Below are 17,585 nucleotides of genomic sequence, written 5' to 3'. Positions count from 1 at the left end.
AGATGCGAGACTCCATGCTAAGATAGAAAAGTGTATATTTCACACTACTCAAGTCAACTTCTTAAGATACATCATTTCAAATGATGGACTTATGATGGATCCTAAAAAAATTCAAACTATTATGGATTGGAAGATCTCAAAAATGATAAGAGATATTCAATGCTTTTTGGGATTTTTTAACTATTATCAGATCTTCATCAAAGTTTTCTCTCAAGTTGCAGATCCACTTACACGTTTGACTTGTAAAGATAAACTTCAATGGAATCAAGAAGCGAAAGTTATATTTGAAGCTTTGAAGACAATCTTTGTTTTTATACGAATCTTGTATTGTGTTGATTTTTCTAAGCTATTTTTTATGGAAACAGACGCATCAGACTTTGATTTGGGTGCCACATTATCACAAATAGGAACAAATGATAAACTTCATCCAATAGCTTTACATTCCAAAAAAAATTCAGCAGCCAAGATCAACTACGAGATCCTGTCAAGGACAAGAACTCGATGAAAGCTAAAGAGTAAGTGAGACTTTTCTCAAAAAGAAATAGGACAAAATAGAAATATGTATATTAAGAAAGAAACTGGAATGGCTATTGCCAAAATACAAGAAAACTAGAGACCCTTGAAACTTAGACTAGAAGCAAGAAAGGAGTTGACAAGAGTGAAGAGGGCTTCACTCTTGCCTCTATATATACTATCTAACTAGAAGCCACGTGGCGATGTTCTATAAGACCTCCAATATATGTTGACTTTCTAGGCCACATGCCTTTGCTTGCAAGGCAAGTTTTCTATGGATGGACCACGTAGTTAGCTTGTTCTTTAAGCTTCCAACATGTGTGGCACATGGCTAACTTGTTGACCAAGTTTCTAACCTAAAAGTCAACTATAGACTCCTATAAAGTCAAAGCAGCGTCTATGAAGCTTCTAAGAAGCTTCTCTAGAAGATATTACACAATTAACCTACTTTTATCTACTTTTACATACTTTTATCTATTCATATAGGTAATTATATGTATGTCCGTGACATTACCCCCCCTTCTAGGGACGAGTTCCACGAGGAGCGGTGATTATATATTGAGAAAATCTAATATGCGGCGAATTGTATTTGCTACATACTCTGATCTTTGTTCTCTTCGAAGATAGTTGATGGGTCCTCTTAGCCATCGATAGTGTCCCATTCCAGGGCGAGAAGACCACCCTGTTATTTGATCACTGTTGAGGCCTTCATAACTTCCTTCAAATAATACATTTGAAACACCATCAGGAGTCGTTCCTATCTCCAATAATATCACCAAACATCGAGAATCTCTTCCAAGGTCGTGATACCAAACGCGTTGTATCTCACCATCTATTCGAGGAAGAACATGTCGTTCTTGAGGATCTTCATCTCGGTTGCGTCGTCTTGAAGGTTGTGACAATCGTAATGTCTCATCCGGTAAGTCAGCAAACGAAGGTTCTTGAGTTGAATCCGCTGGTTGTTGGCTCTCCATCTAATTAGCGTCACAAATGCAAAGAAGTTACAAACAAGGATAGGAATTTGAATGTTATCTTGCCTCAATCTTGTCTCTTTTATAAGAGAGGTTTTCATCTTGGTTTTGATGGATGTCGTTGATGAAAAACTTTGACTTTAGCTGATGCATTTGCTAGATTCCTGGATGGCTCCCATGTGCGCTCACTAATATCATATCCGCGCCAATGAACAAGATATTCTAGCTTATTTCGGCACCGCCTTGAGTCTAATATCTCTTCCACCTCAAATTCTTCATTATTATCTACTTCTATAGGAGGCGGTGGCATTTGTCTTCTTCCTTGTATATCCACTGTCTTATATGGTTCAAGAAGAGACACGTGGAATACAGGATGGATCTTCATTGACTCCGGTAGATGTAACCGATATGCAACTGGGTTGATCTGTTCAGAAACAGAAAAGGGGCCAAGCCTACGATAGTCCAATTTGTCACAAGGTCGAGTGGTCTTGATATTGCGACGAAGTAGCCATACCTTATCACCCACGTTGAGTTGTGGTTGCTCTTTACGATATACATCTGCATTTATCTTTTGTCGTTCTTGAGCTTTCTTCAACTGCGCCTTCATTATTGCATGTAACTCTGACAACCGATTTGCCATATCTTCTGCTGCAGGATTATCAACTTTTGAAAAATCAAAAGTATCAAGTCGTGGATGATAGCCATAATTGGCAAAGAAAGGTGTTTGTTGCGTGGAGGAATGTACCGTATTATTATAAGCAAACTCTGCCAATGGCAGAAGGTTTGTCCAATCATCTTGTTGGTAGTTGATGGTACACCTTAAATACTGTTCCAAGACTTGGTTTACGCGCTCTGTTTGTCCATCAGTTTGAGGATGGAAAGCTGAAGATAGCTTTATGTCCACTTTTAAAATCTTGAAAAGAGTCCTCCAGAATCTCGACACAAATTGAGTTCCCCTATCCGATATGATATCTTTAGGTAATCCATGATAGCGATAGATATTATCAATGAAAAGCTTAGCTGTTTCTTCACCTGTGATAGATTTTGTACATGGCATAAAATGTGCCATCTTGGTGAAACGATCTACTATCACAAATATAGAATCATAAGATCTTGAGTTTGGAAGATCTGTGATGAAATCCATAGAAACAGAAGACCATGGTTGTTCTGGTATAGGTAATGGCTGAAGAAGTCCGTAAGGTCGATGTCGAGGAATTTTTGATCTTGAACAAATATCACATGATTGTACAAAGTCTTTGACTGACTTCCACATTTGTGGCCACCAAAAATCTCTTGATATGAGTTCCAGAGTCTTATTATATCCAAAGTGCCCTGCTGCTGGAAAGTCATGACGTGCTTGAAGAACACGCAAACGTGCTTTTCCTTCTGGAACATATAGGCGTCCTTCAAAATATAATAGATTATTCTTGAACTCGAACTTAGAAGAATCATGAGACTTGGAAGAATTATTCTCGATATCATGAACAAGAGGGTCTGAGGACATACTGGACTGGATTTGCTTGAGAAAAGTTGAATCAACAGTCAATGTTGATTTCACTGCTCGGAGATGAAATTGCTCCGGTTTCAAGAGGACCGTTCTTTGTTGCTCAAAAGCTGCATCTCCTTCTTTTGGTGCAAAATAAGAACGTCTAGACAGGGCATCGGACAAACCTTGTTGTTTTCCTGGCCGATAAGTGATAATGAAGTCGAATCTTGACAAAGACATACTCCAACGAGCTTGACGACGATTCAACACGCGTGCTGACATGAAATACTCGAGGTTCTTGTGATCTGTATACACAGTGACTGGACTAGAAGCGCCTTCTAGATAATGACGCCATTCTTGAAAGGAATCCACGATCGCAAGAAGTTCTTTATCGTGGATCTCATAATTGATCTCGGCTGCTGAGAATTTTCTTGAATGAAAAGCTATCGGATGAAGTTTGTCATCTGTTCCCATTTGTGATAAAACTGCACCCAAGGCAAAATCCGATGCGTCTGTTTCCATAAAAAATACCTTGGAAAAGTCAACACGATATAAGACTGGTGCAGAGACAAACGATGTCTTCAAGGCTTCAAATGCTGCTTCCGCTTCTTGATTCCATTGAAATTTATCTTTACTAGTCAAGCGTGTAAGTGGAGCTGCAACTCGTGAGAAGTCTTTGATGAAGATCCGATAGTAATTGGCAAATCCCAAGAAACATTGGACATCTCTTACAGTCTTTGGAATCTTCCAATCCATGATTGTTTGGACTTTCTTAGAATCCATCATGAGACCATCATTTGAAATGATGTATCCTAAAAAGTCAACTTGAGTAGTGTGAAATACACACTTTTCCATCTTGGCGTACAATCCTGCATCTCTAAGTTTTTGTAATACTTGACGAACATGTATTTCATGTTCTTCAACGTTCTTGGAATAGATCAGGATATCGTCTAGATAGCAGACGACAAAATTGTCTAAGAATTCACGAAATACATCATTCATGAGATGTTGAAAAGCAGCTGGTGCATTCGTGAGTCCAAAAGGCATGACATTGTATTCAAAGTGTCCGTACCTGGTTCGAAACGCAGTCTTCCATTCATCTCCTTCTTTGATCCGTACTAGATTATATGCTCCTCTTAGATCTATTTTTGTATAGATCTTAGCTTGATTTGACTGGTCAAGGAGTCCTGATATCAAAGGTAATGGATACCTGTTCTTGATTGTGATCTTGTTGAGTCCTCGATAGTCAACACACATTCGTAAAGATCCATCTTTTTTCTTTACGAATAAAATTGGAGCTCCTGCTGGAGATTTTGAATGACGTATGAAATTCTTCGCTAAATTCTCGTCAATATATGTCTTGAGTTCAGCCAACTCATCTTGCGATAAACTGTAAATTGGTCCAAATGGTGGCTGAGTTCCTTCCTTGAGATCGATTGAACAATCGTATGGGCGATGCTCAGGAAGAATATCTGCATTCTTTTTCTCAAAAACGTCTTGATAATCCTGATATTGACTTGGAATGCCACTTGAAGTCTTTACGCTTTCAGAAATAGGTGCAGCATAAATAGCAAAAGTTGATCCTTCTTTTGCTGCGTGTATAAATGCTTTTGCACCTATAAGTGCGGGTTTTTCTATACTAGACTCATGGTTTTTTACTTGATTAATAGAACTGTTACTAATGCTCCGAGGAAAATCAAGTTTACGAGAAATCCAATCTATTCGAGGATTATACTTTTCTAACCATGATAAGCCTAAAATTACTGGATTAGAGGGAGATCTAATTATATTAAAAATTACGCAACTACTATGACCATTTATTACTACATCTACAGGAAGTGTTTCGTGAGTTACATCTCCAGAAGACAACGGACGACCATCTATAACTTCTACGTGTACAGGTTTAGTTTTTTGTATTAATGATATTCTATGACATCTAGCAAATTCTTCATCTAAAAAACAAGCTGAGGCTCCTGAATCTATCAAGGCAGAGGCTTTGTAATTATTAGGTCCTAAACGCACATCTATTATAAAACAAGGAGATGGTTCTGAGGAGAGGATAGGACCTTCATTAGAAGTTGTACAAGATTCCAGCCGCACGGTCCCTATTGTAGCTGGACGTACTCGTTTTCCGACATACTGTCTTCTTTCACAGTCGTACTCCTCATTTTGTAGTTACGTCGCTTCTTTGGACAATGTTGAGCAGTGTGCTTAGGTTCTCCACAATATAAGCACAATCCTCCTTGTCGACGACGAGACTTTTCTTGCTCAGTAAGAGGTTTGAAACGTACCGCATCAATTTGCATATCCTCTACTTCCGAAGGTATGTGTTGAGGAGACGTCGGTGTTGCCATTGAATTGTAGTAACGTTGAGGCCCACTTGTACGACTCTCGGATCGAAATTCAAAAAGTCGATTGTCGCACTTCACAGCAAAGTCAATTGCTTGACTCAATGTTTGAGGATCAGGTAAATTAAGCATCAATTTCTTTACCTCATATTGTAATCCGTAGAGAAATTGACTCACAAGTGCGGCATCATCCCACTTGATATCAGTTGCAAGTTGTCGAAATTGCGAAGCATATAATGTTACTGATCGATTGCCTTGTCGCAAAATACGGATCTTGTTGGTTGCAACACGAATTGCATCATGTTCTCCAAACATGGATCGAAACTCCGCCAAAAAAGCCTCCAGATTATCCAATATTGGATCTCGTCGTTCAAGAAAAGATGAAAACCATGACAATGCTGAACCTGAAAGGAGTGTACCAATGAATCTAACTTGTGACCCTGGAGTTGGATAGCTCTGGGGTTGAAGTTCAATTACTAGTTGGACCTGATTGATGAATCCTCGAAACTTGGATCTGGTACCATCAAACTTCTCGGGCAAGGCAACTCTCGGTTCTCTAACACTCGAAGGGTGTTCCATTCTGGGAGAAGGGACATGGTTTGGTGTAGATGTTGAAGCAGCCCCAATCATCTCTATATCTTCACTTCCTACCATTCTTGTTGCTCCTTGTGGTGGTAAATTGAGTTGATGCATCGCAAGCATTAACTCCCTCAATTGCTCTTGCATCTGTGCCATTGCACTCTTCATTTCAACAAGCTCTGCCATAGTAGCACTTAGAAAAGAGAAGATGTCTAATAACGCTCAAAACAAATAGAAGAGAGGAATTGATAACAAAGAAAATACTAAGAACAATATCAGTTTAAAAGAGGGTAATCCGCAACTTCTAATGCGCTTATGTCTTATCAAGAAAAAGGGGTAATCCACTCTTAATCAAGAAAAGACAAAGCTCTGATATTGTAAGTGTACTCTTGTCAATCTGTCAAGGACAAGAACTCGATGAAAGCTAAAGAGTAAGTGAGACTTTTCTCAAAAAGAAATAGGACAAAATAGAAATATGTATATTAAGAAAGAAACTGGAATGGCTATTGCCAAAATACAAGAAAACTAGAGACCCTTGAAACTTAGACTAGAAGCAAGAAAGGAGTTGACAAGAGTGAAGAGGGCTTCACTCTTGCCTCTATATATACTATCTAACTAGAAGCCACGTGGCGATGTTCTATAAGACCTCCAATATATGTTGACTTTCTAGGCCACATGCCTTTGCTTGCAAGGCAAGTTTTCTATGGATGGACCACGTAGTTAGCTTGTTCTTTAAGCTTCCAACATGTGTGGCACATGGCTAACTTGTTGACCAAGTTTCTAACCTAAAAGTCAACTATAGACTCCTATAAAGTCAAAGCAGCGTCTATGAAGCTTCTAAGAAGCTTCTCTAGAAGATATTACACAATTAACCTACTTTTATCTACTTTTACATACTTTTATCTATTCATATAGGTAATTATATGTATGTCCGTGACAGATCCATAACAAAGGACTTCTTGCAATTGTGGATTCGTTTCTAGAATAGCGCCATTATCTAGAAGGTGCTTTTAGTCTAGTCACAATATATATGGATCACGAGAATCTTGAATATTTTATGTCAGCATGTATTTTGAATTGTTGCTAAGTCGGTTGCAGTATGTCTTTGTCAAGATTCGAATTCAAGATCACCTATTGACCAGAAAAACAAGAAGGTTTGTTAGATGCACTCTCTAGACGATCTTATCTTGTACTAAAGGAAAAAGATGCTGCTTTCGATCAACAATGGACAATTCTCTTAAAGCCAAAGCATCTTCATCTTTGAGCAATGAAATCAACACTAATTGTTGATTCAACTTTCATTAAGCAAGTTCAGTTAAGTATGTCTTCTGATTCTCTTATTTGTGATATTAAGAAAAATCCTTCAAAGTCTTATAATACTTCCAAGTTTGAATTCAAGAACAATCTACTATATTTTGAGGCATGCCTATATATTTCAAAAGGTAAAGCTCGATTACGTGTTCTTCAAGCTCATCATGACTTTTCAGCAGTAGGACATTTTGGGTACAATAAAACTTTGGAACTAATATCCAAGGACTTTTGGTAGCCACAAATGTGGAAAGTAATCAAAGATTTTTTAGAATCTTGTGATATTTGCTCAAGATCAAAAATTCCTTGTCATTGACTTTATGGACTTCTTCAGCCATTATCCATTCCAAAATAACCATGGTCTTTTATTTCTATGGATTTTATCATGGATTTTCCAATCTTAGATTCTTATGACTCTATATTCATGATAGTAGATCATATTACTAAGATGGCATATTTTGTACTATGTACAAAATCCATCTTAGGTGAAGAAATAGCTAAGATCTTTTTTGACAATATCTATTACTATCATGGATTACCCAAAGATATTATATTAGATAGGGGAACTCAGTTTGTATCAAGATTTTAGCGGACTCTTTTCAAGATTCTAAAATTAGATATAAAACTATCTTTGGTATTCCATCCTCAAATCGATAGACAAATAGAGTATGTTAATCAAGTTTTGGAGCTGTATTTAAGATGTATCATTAACTACCAATAAGATGATTGGACAATTCTTTTGCGATTGGTAGAGTTTGCTTACAATAACATAGTACATTCTTCTATGCAACAAACATCTTTCTTTACTAATTATGGTTATCATCCATGACTTTATACTTTTGACTTTTTAAAAGTTAATAATATTGCGGTAAAAGATTGAGTAATTTATTTGTGAGAGCTATACGCAACGATGAAGGCATAGTTTAAAGAAGCTCAAGAACAAAAAAAGATCAATGCGGATGTCTATCAAAAGAAACAATCACCGTTCCACAAAGGTGACAAGCTATGGTTACTTCGTCGTAATATCAAGACCACTCGTCCTTGTGACAAGTTGGACTATCAATGGCTTCGACCATTTTCTATTTCTACACAAATCAATTTAGTTGCATATTATTTACACCTATCAGAGTCAATGAAAATCTATCCAGTATTCCACGTGTCTCTTCTTGAACCATACAAGACAGTGGACATACCAAAAAGAACACAAGCTCCACCTCCTCCTTTTAGAAGTGGACAATAATGAAGAGTTTGGAGCAGAAGAAGTCTTAGATTCAAGGCGGCGCCAAAATAAATTAGAATATCTTGTCCATTGGCAAGGATATGATATTAGTGAATGCACATGGGAGCCAATAAAGAATCTTGCAAATAAAGCAAAGGCGATGGAAGCTTTTCATCAACGACATCCATCAAAATCAAGCTGAAAACCTTCTTTATAAAAGAAACAAGATCTAGGCAAGATAACATTCTACTTTCAATCTTTGTTTGTAGCTTCTTTGTAATTGTGATGCTGAAGAGATGGAAAACCAAAAACTAGTGGATTCGACTCAAGAGCCTTCATTTGCTGACCTGTCAGATGAGACATTATGATTGTTAGAACCTTGAAGACAATGCAATTGACATGAAGATCTTCAAGAACGACATATTCTTCTTCAAATAGATGGCGAGATATAACGCGTTTGGTATCACAACTATAGAAAGGACTCTCGATGTTTGGTGATTTTACTAGAGGTAGGAACAATTTTTGACGGTGTTTCAAATGTTTTATTTGAAAGAAGTTATAAAGGCCTCAACAATGATCAAATAATTGGGTAGTCTTCCTACCCTAGTATGGGACACCATGGATGGTTGAGAGGCCCTATCAATCATCTTCAAAGAGAACAAAGATCAGAGTATGTGGCAAATACAATTTGTTGTATCATAGATTTTGTCAACATATGATGACTGCTCCTCATGGAACTCGTCTCTAGAAGGAGGAGTAATGTCATGGATATATGCATGTAAGCCAATAATTACATATATAAATAGGTAAAAATAAGTAAAAGTAACTAAAGTAAGTTAATCCTATAATATTTATTATGAAAGCTTCTTAGAAGCTTCATAGATGTTGCTTTGACTTTATAGGTGTCTTTAAATGACTTTTTGTATTAGAAACGTGGTCAACAAGTTGCCCATGTGCCACACATGTTGTTAGCTTGAATACCAAGCTAATTATGTGACCCACGCATGGAAAAACTTGCCTTGTAAGTCAAGGCATGTGTCCTACAAAGTCAATACATATTGGAGGTCCTAAAGAACATTGCCACATAGCCCTTAGTTAGATAGTATATATAGAGACAAGAGTGAAGCCCTCTTCACTCTTGTCAATTGCTTTCCTACTTTTAGTCTAGTTTTAAGGGTCTCTAGTTTTCTTGTCTTTTGGCAATAGCCATTCCAGTTTCTTTCTTAATTTACATATTGAGTTATTTTATTTTATCATCTTTCTATGAGAGAAATGTCACTTGTTTATTTTTCTTTATCAAGTTCTTGTTTTTGATAACAAGTTAAGATATGTATCTTACAAAGTCAACATGTTTTGGAGGTCCTATAAGATATTGTGACATAGCTCCTAGTTAAGAGTATATACAAAGACAAAAGTAAAGCCTTCTTTACTCTTATCAATTCTTTTTTAGTCATTAGTCTTATTTCAAGTCTTTCTAGTTTTCTTTTTTTTGACAATAGCCATTCTAGTTCAATACTATATCATCTTTAAGTGACTTTCTAGTTCTTTTCAGTGATACAAAAGTGTATTGAGGATTTCTTTTTTAGAGATTCATATCCTTAATACAGACTATACTTCAAGTCATTTAACAAGATTCTTACAATATACTATTTTGTTGCATCAAGACTCACTATTGGAATAATTTTCAATATTTGAAACAAACTAAAGCAAATAAGAATTTATTTTAAGACTTATTTTGAATAACATAAAATTTTAGAATACTATAGCAAGGCATATATATATATATATATTATCTTTACAACAACTACATTTCTAAACTATTATAAATCAATTTCTTTATTTCTTTTATTTTCTATTAAATATCATTTGTTAGATTAGATGACTCTATTATTTGTACTACAATATTAAAAATATTATAGATAGTTACTTTTTAAAAAAAAATTCATATAACTATTTGTGATAAATTTTTGTTATATTTTATAATAAAATTTTATATAAAATAAATTTAATATATATAATTATTATATTATATAGACTTGAATTATTTTCAAATGTCTATAAATAATATTTTTAATTTATAAAAATTAAAAATAAATTTTTTAAAAGATTTAATATTTCAATACTTATTATATTCAATTACCTCTAGATATTATAGAAATCCATAATTTCTATCTTATATTACTTAAAATAAAAAAATAAAAAATTAATATTTATTTTTATATAGAATCTTTAAAAAATTATATATATATATATATATATATATATATATAGATATTTTTTTGAAATTCTATCTAAAATACTTTTAATCAAATTTTTAATTTAGAATTAGTAAAAAAATCCACTTAGTCATGATTATAGTTTTGGTTGATATTCAAAAAAGTAAAATAAAATAAATAATTTCTTAAATATTATTATATAATTTAAATATTATATTATTATATTTTTAATCTATAAAATTTATAAGCTAATATTAACTTTAAACTTTCGATATTTATTAGTAAAATAAAATAGTAAGAAAAGATGTTTTAAATCAATCAATCTCTTAAACCTAATCTTAAAAATTTATCCAATATTACTTAAAAGATATAATATCTAAAATATATGAATTAAATGAAAACTTATTTATTTATTATTGTACAAATTATTATATTGATTAATATTTTGAATAAATTATTTTTATATTTTTTTTATTTTTATTTTTAGAAAGAAAGTTTAAGTTTTCTTGTTACCTAAGATGGAGGGATTTAAGTTTTACTCTATTTTTATTATTTAAATCATTATTATTTTTCAGTTTTTTTATTAACTATAATTTTTGTATTTTGTATTTAAGTTTTTTAAATCTTAATTTAAATGTTTTTCCAATTTAATTTTAAAAAGATATATTTTAACGGTATATTTTTATATTATTAAAAATAATAAATTTTATAAGTAGTAAAAATCATTTATAAATGAGAAAATTAGGATCTTTAAGCTTTTTTTTTTTTTTTTTTTTTTTTTTTTTTAGTGTGTCCCATAATATAAGTGGTTGTAAAGTATTGTAGTATGTAAAATAACAATTTGGTACAAAGAAATTTTAGTCTGTGATGGCAGAGTAGTGTTTGTTGTACAAAAAAAAAGAAAAAAAAAGAAAAAAAAAAAAAAAAAAAAAAAAACAGCTCATTTAAATAAACTAATGATTTTTGGTGTAATGTTGCATGTAATGTCAAATATTATTAGCACAGATTAAAAAAGTACCTAGCAAGGCATAGTAAAACTTCTAACTTAAAAGGCTTACAAAGTATTATGTAGGCTTCAAAAGACTTGGTATTAGAAAACAATTCTGTGGCTTTCGAAGAGACTTACTGCAAATTGTAACTAAAAAGACTTCTAGCTTATTTTACAAGATTATTGTGGTCACGTTCAAGAAAGTTTATAGAAACAAAAAAAAAACAAAAAAAGAAGTTCTTAAGTTTATATTTCTTCTAGAATTTTATAGAAGAGAATGACCATCTTTCTGAATCTTGTTGTATAGGTCAATTTCTATTTAGTTATAATAGAAGAAAATTAAATTATTTTATACTCTACATTTGAGAACCAAAGTATAAAATAATAAAAATTTAAGAAATAGATATAGGATTTATAGACAAAAATTAGGATTAGAAAAATATGTCATATTTTTTGGAGAAAAGAAATAGAAATTTTACTATATAATTATGGTTGATCTTTTAAAGTATTAGATACAGCTGAGTGTAGTTGGCAACTACAACTTAAGATTTTAAATTTGATTGAGTTAATAATTCAAAATATATTTATATGTAAATAGACAAAAGCTAGATTTTCAATCCAAATAAAGGTAAGTTTGCCATTTTACAAGAATATAACAAAAACAAATTGTAGATTTGATTAGAAATTTACACAAGTATTTTAAATTTATATATGTAAATTAATTTTTTTTAAAAAATTAATAAAATCTTATGAAATAAAATTTGAAGAAAAATTTAAATAATCTAAGAAGTTTTTTTTGCTTATTTTTACGTTGTCATATTTCTAAATCTAACAAAATAAATGATAAGGCCAAGAAAGGGGTACTTTTGAATTATTCATAAAATTATAAAAAAATAAAATAAAATTAAAATTAAAAACGTTTGTATGTTACTAAAATCAAATACCATAAATTATGATGTAATGTTTTATTTATATGGAAACATATTATGTATTTACTTATTTATTTTCCCTTCACACCTAAAAGTACATCTACAAAAAGATTTTGGCATGGGGTGTGTGAAACCATCATATGCACTTTAAACCAATGGTTCCATCATAAATGCCTCAATAGAAAAGGGTGCACCTCTAATCCATGTCCTTTTCATTCCCCTAATAGAAAGAAATTGTGATTACTATTATGTTCATATTACTTACAACACTTATGGGAGCTTATGCACAAATAGAAACCAGCTAAATAAAAAGACAAACGTAGACAAGCACACATTTCAAGGAGTATGAATACAAGGCAACTGCAAATTCATGAAAACAGATAAGCGGCAGCATATTGCTAAAAGCAGGTGGCTAAAATTCAACCACCCACCCCACGAAGGTTAAATTTTATTGGGTGGCAAATGTGACGTTTGTTTGTGATAAATTGAAAGAAATGAGCCTCGTCTAAAACTCTACTGATACCTCCCCTGCCATTTTGTAACTGAAATGACCTCAAATCCTCTGTACAATGTGATCATTTACTGCGAAGACCAACAACTGCTTAAGAGCTAGACCAGGAAAGAGTAAGAAAATTTGAGAAACTCTCAAAGAATCAGCTAACAATCACAGGCAGAGAAAAAGAGCCCATAGGATGGTCCAAAAGAGAATCTGTACCACACTGCGAAGCAAGAGGAAAACCTGTGAACCTCTCTCCATGTGCTTCCTGAAGGGTTCCAAAGGTGGACTGCTCCAGCAATGACGAAGACTCAGCAAGAGTAGGAGGCGAACTGATCGACGAGGACAAGAGTGACACTTCTGCAACCTGAGAAGTTGATGAAGATACTGGAGAATTTAGGTTCGCTATGCGAAATTTCTCAGCACGAGCTCCCACTGCTTGCCCTAATACTGCAGATGCTATTGTGAACGCCACAGCATACTTTGGCATCACCACTGCTTTCCTCAGCATTGCAATAAAAGGAATGGTGGCATGAACGGCCAGAAACCATTGTGGAGAAAATTTCTTCGTGTGCTCCCGCCATGCACCTAGTGGAACATTTAATGCCATTCCTAGCATACCAATTGCTAGCACTTTTGTGGGTAGAGCTTGGGGCCTTAGTGCTTTCACTGCAGAAGTTTTCGCTAATGCTGCTCGAGCAGCTACAATGGCAGGAGGGCACCTGTATTTCATTCCTTTCGGTAGCTGTGGCAACAGCTTTGAAACCAATGGCAAGACGCCGCTTACAGCACGAAATGATTTTGCTATTGGGCATTGGCCTGTGGCTAGCCATTCGCTGCTCATGGCCTCGTGCATCTGTGTACCAATATACCATGGCGTCAGAAGTGTAACATGATATGGAAGAATGCAGATAATTTTGGTGGAAAGTAGAAATCAAGACAAACTATGCAAGAGTTTACTTACATGGGATTCTAAGCTGGACTTATGTTCCTTGTCGGGTTGAGGTTCTTTCTTCGGTTGCTTCTTGCTCGGCTTCTTCACATTCTGCTTTGCCATAAAGATGTCGAACCCAAAGGGCCCTGCTGGTCCAAACGGGGATAAACTAATTGCAGCAGCGCGAGCGGACAACGGATGAAAACTCAGATTAGAAGCTTCAGTAGAATTCACAAGTGGCTCCGAGCTCTGCTGCTCTCCCGAGGCACGCGCTAACGGAACCACACCATCCTTTCCATGAAACAGACGGAAGGAGTTCTCAAACCCCGGCCCATCCTCAAAAATTGGACCTCGACCTGCTCTTCTCTGCAACCATTCCATACAGATTTATTAAAACATTGACTTTGAAGTGCTTCCAAACACAAGCATCCAAGTAATAAAGCACAACCACGTGCAAATCTCGACCAACCTCACTAACAACCACAATGATATTCACTCGGAACTAGACAAAGTTGATGAATAGTCGTGAGAACATTGGACGGTTGAATATGAACACCTCTAACATCTTAAAACATTAAAATGCATGAGGATGGCGCGCCTTTTTGAGCAGTGACTTAAATCATGAGATAGTATCGATTGTGAATTGAAGCTCGTTAAGACTCAGAGCACCATAATGTAAACATAACCTTAACTCTGTACAAGGTAAAGCAGTAAAGTGGTTGAGGCCTGGCTTAGCTTAGGAGCAACTGATGTTAATTGAGAATAACTAGGACTAAATCAAGATGCTTCGTACAGGGTGAACCGAGCAGAAGCGAGTTGCGCGACTTTTCAGATACAGTGAAGGGAAAGAAGGGTTTCGAATTGTCACTTACAGGAGCAGGAACAGGAAAATTCAAATTGGAGAAAGCGAAGCTAGTTGTAACGCCAATATTTCTCAGAAATGGACACAACTCCACACCCTCGGAGATCTTGTCCTCGCATGCAGAATTCCAACTCACCCTCCCTCTGCTTAGATTAGATGCCATCTCGATCCTATGAACACAGTTCTCAATCCGTCCTTCACTGCTCACCCTAATCCTCCAAGCCACACACCTTTTTTAACAACTTCCCTCTCCTTCGGTGTTCTCTAACACTTCCAAAATTCCCTTTCGTGCACCAAACCCAACTCAAGCCGCTTGCAAATCCAAATTGCACCTCCAAAAAATTTGCTTCTCCACTTCAAAGACCGATAAGAAAACAACAACAACAACGATGGAAACTAATAGATAAAACTGGTTCTCCGAGATTACTATTCCCTCTCTAGATAATTGTCAAGCAGACTTCTCTCCAAGCAGCGTGAATTGCCGCGCTTCTGAGTCGAACTCAGCTGCGAAAAAGGCCCGATCTTTGTTGGCGGAGGTGAAATGCGACTCCAGTAATGGGGAGCGTGGGTTCAACACGATCCCGGGGGAGTCGACAGCGCCAACCTCTCGATGTCTTCTTCCTCTGGTTGCCGTCCAGAGATTCACTGAGGCTACGATTGAAAAACACTAATTCATTCCGTCACATGCGCTTTGGACACCAAGCGTTGGTTGACTTTGAACTCGGATGATTTCTGTGGGCGATTCGAAGAAAAGCACTAGTTTCAGAAGGTGCCAGTCTGCGTGCCGGATTGACTCAACGCTGCTCTTTTCAACCCGTCTTTGGACATTCGCAGCGCGTGAACGATGCGGTGGGACCGCTATTCGGGTAGCATGTCCCCAAAGAAGAAATCAATACTTGACTGCATTCGACGTGATACCTTGTTAGGGCGCCTTTTTTTCTCGCCTGTTGGGTCAAGTTCGTGTCATCAACTACGACAACACTGTCGCAACGATACATCCCGAGTCGAAGACGAAACCCTAATCCATAATGAACTTCTCAGCAGGAGATCAAATTTCCAAAAACCCACCTCCAATATTCAATCACTCTTTTCGCCAAACCTGCTTCTGCGACAACATTGCCGATAAGCAGTCCAAATGCATCAACTCCAATCCCAATCTCCTAAATGCGAGCGTCAACTTCACGACACACACAGTCTGGTATTAATTAACTCGGAGTCATGTCCTCCCCTGCACTACCAACTGTTGAAAACTATTACTGTCCACAACAACAGCTTGGAAAGGACTGGTGGGTCCGATCTATGCTGGTGGGGACCACTCCAGGCGACAGAGTAGCTCACACGCTGTCACCAGCATCCTGCTTCTTCCAGCAAAACGATGGGTGTCACGCACACACCAAAAGGGGGCATTGCGAAGATGGAGTCAACATGGGGATATGGGGTCAACAAGGTGGTGCGGCGACAAAATGGTAAAAGTATCACCTATAGGTGTATATATGTAGCCAGGACATGCAGTCGAGAAGTCAATCAAAGCTGAGCTGGGCTTGTGCAAGCCCGGCGGCTCTGCAGAAAGGTGCTTGGAAGTGCGATCCTGATGCAGTTCGCTCTCTTTCTGAAGCATGAATCTGGACTTGTTTTCGTTATTTTCCGTTTTTTCAGACCTAACAGGATTTACCACATACTTGCTTTTCTATGAGTCAAAGAGTAGAACTATTAGTATTCCTTACATACAAGAAATGTGTGTTTAGGTTGAAGTGTCATAGATCTTTGGCCATAGTTTCTAAGCTTTTGAAATCATTTTTTATTCTTTCATACCAATAGCAAACTAAGACATGTTCTGTCATCAAATATATATCTGTAGTCCATTTTTCCATATATTACTAAGTTGTAGGAAAAACATCCATGAATATAAATAAGATTGATATTATGGTTAGAAAAAATCATATTAAAAGCAACATAATTAGTTAGATTTAGACAATATTATTTTTTAAGATTCTTTTTATTTTTTAAATATATAATAAGAAAATATTTGATAGCTAGCATAAATAAGATTGAATGAATTTGTAATAATATAATTTTGTATGTCTAATTTTTTATAGTAATTTAGATTTTTTTAATTAAAGAGACTAATTATTAATAATACATCTAAAAGTAATTTGGTAAATATCTGCTAGAAATGTATTTATATCACAAATATACATATTTACCTAAATAAGAAGTGATAGGTAGAAGATAAATATATATATATATATATATATATAGATAGATAGATAGATAGATTTGATATTATCTTATCGCAAAGCTTTTTAAAAGCATTATAAATACATATTTGACTTTATAAATGTTTATAATTGATTAATAGGTTAAAAATTTGGCCAACAAATTAACCATGTATTGCACATGTAGATAGCTTACGGTACAAGCTAACAATATGGCACGCATGTAGGAAACTTGCTTTGCAAGTTAAGATATGTATCTTGCAAATTGGACATGTGTTGGAGGTCTTATAAGATGTTGTTAAGACAACAAACTTCCTCAAGAAAACACATGGCCTTTAATTGCAAGTCGGTTGTAAAAAGCATAATGTTGCTCAAGTGAAATCAAATATAAAAAAAGTAGTTCAAAGATTGAATACAAATTTTAAATTAATTTCTTTCTTGTACCAAGATGGACCCAACTCCTAGCTTTTATCTCAAAGTCAAACCTCTTTTCACTAAAATACATATAACTTATTTATTA

The 17,585-nt window shown here is 35.1% G+C and overlaps 1 protein-coding gene across 1 annotated transcript; it reads right to left on the bottom strand.

Moving 5' to 3' along the window:
* Nucleotides 1-12,952: 12,952 nt before the first annotated feature.
* Nucleotides 12,953-15,573, bottom strand: LOC112286151 (uncharacterized). The gene is made up of 3 exons (XM_024527786.3): nt 14,860-15,573; nt 14,018-14,353; nt 12,953-13,909 (listed from the first exon to the last, which is right to left on the bottom strand). Exons 1-3 carry the CDS (start codon nt 15,010-15,012, stop codon nt 13,211-13,213), a joined length of 1,188 nt encoding a protein of 395 aa, XP_024383554.1. The 5' UTR covers nt 15,013-15,573; the 3' UTR covers nt 12,953-13,210.
* Between the last annotated feature and the right edge of the window lie 2,012 nt (nt 15,574-17,585).

This window comes from Physcomitrium patens, chromosome 8 (genome assembly GCF_059467195.1).
Source record: "Physcomitrium patens ecotype Gransden chromosome 8, ASM5946719v1, whole genome shotgun sequence".
Lineage (NCBI taxonomy): Eukaryota > Viridiplantae > Streptophyta > Bryopsida > Funariales > Funariaceae > Physcomitrium > Physcomitrium patens.
The sequence above is the reverse complement of the archived record's forward strand: the minus strand, read 5'-3'. Positions and strand labels throughout refer to the sequence as shown.

What these genes read in the sequence shown, in the direction of transcription:
- LOC112286151 (XM_024527786.3), bottom strand. Translation starts at nt 15,012, where the DNA reads ATGGCATCTAATCTAAGCAGAGGGAGGGTGAGTTGGAATTCTGCATGC. An exon ending in ATTTTCCTGTTCCTGCTCCT is followed by an intron (nt 14,354 to 14,859) that starts GTAAGTGACAAT and finishes GAATGGTTGCAG; the next exon opens with AGAAGAGCAGGTCGAGGTCC. An exon ending in AGTCCAGCTTAGAATCCCAT is followed by an intron (nt 13,910 to 14,017) that starts GTAAGTAAACTC and finishes ATTGGTACACAG; the next exon opens with ATGCACGAGGCCATGAGCAG.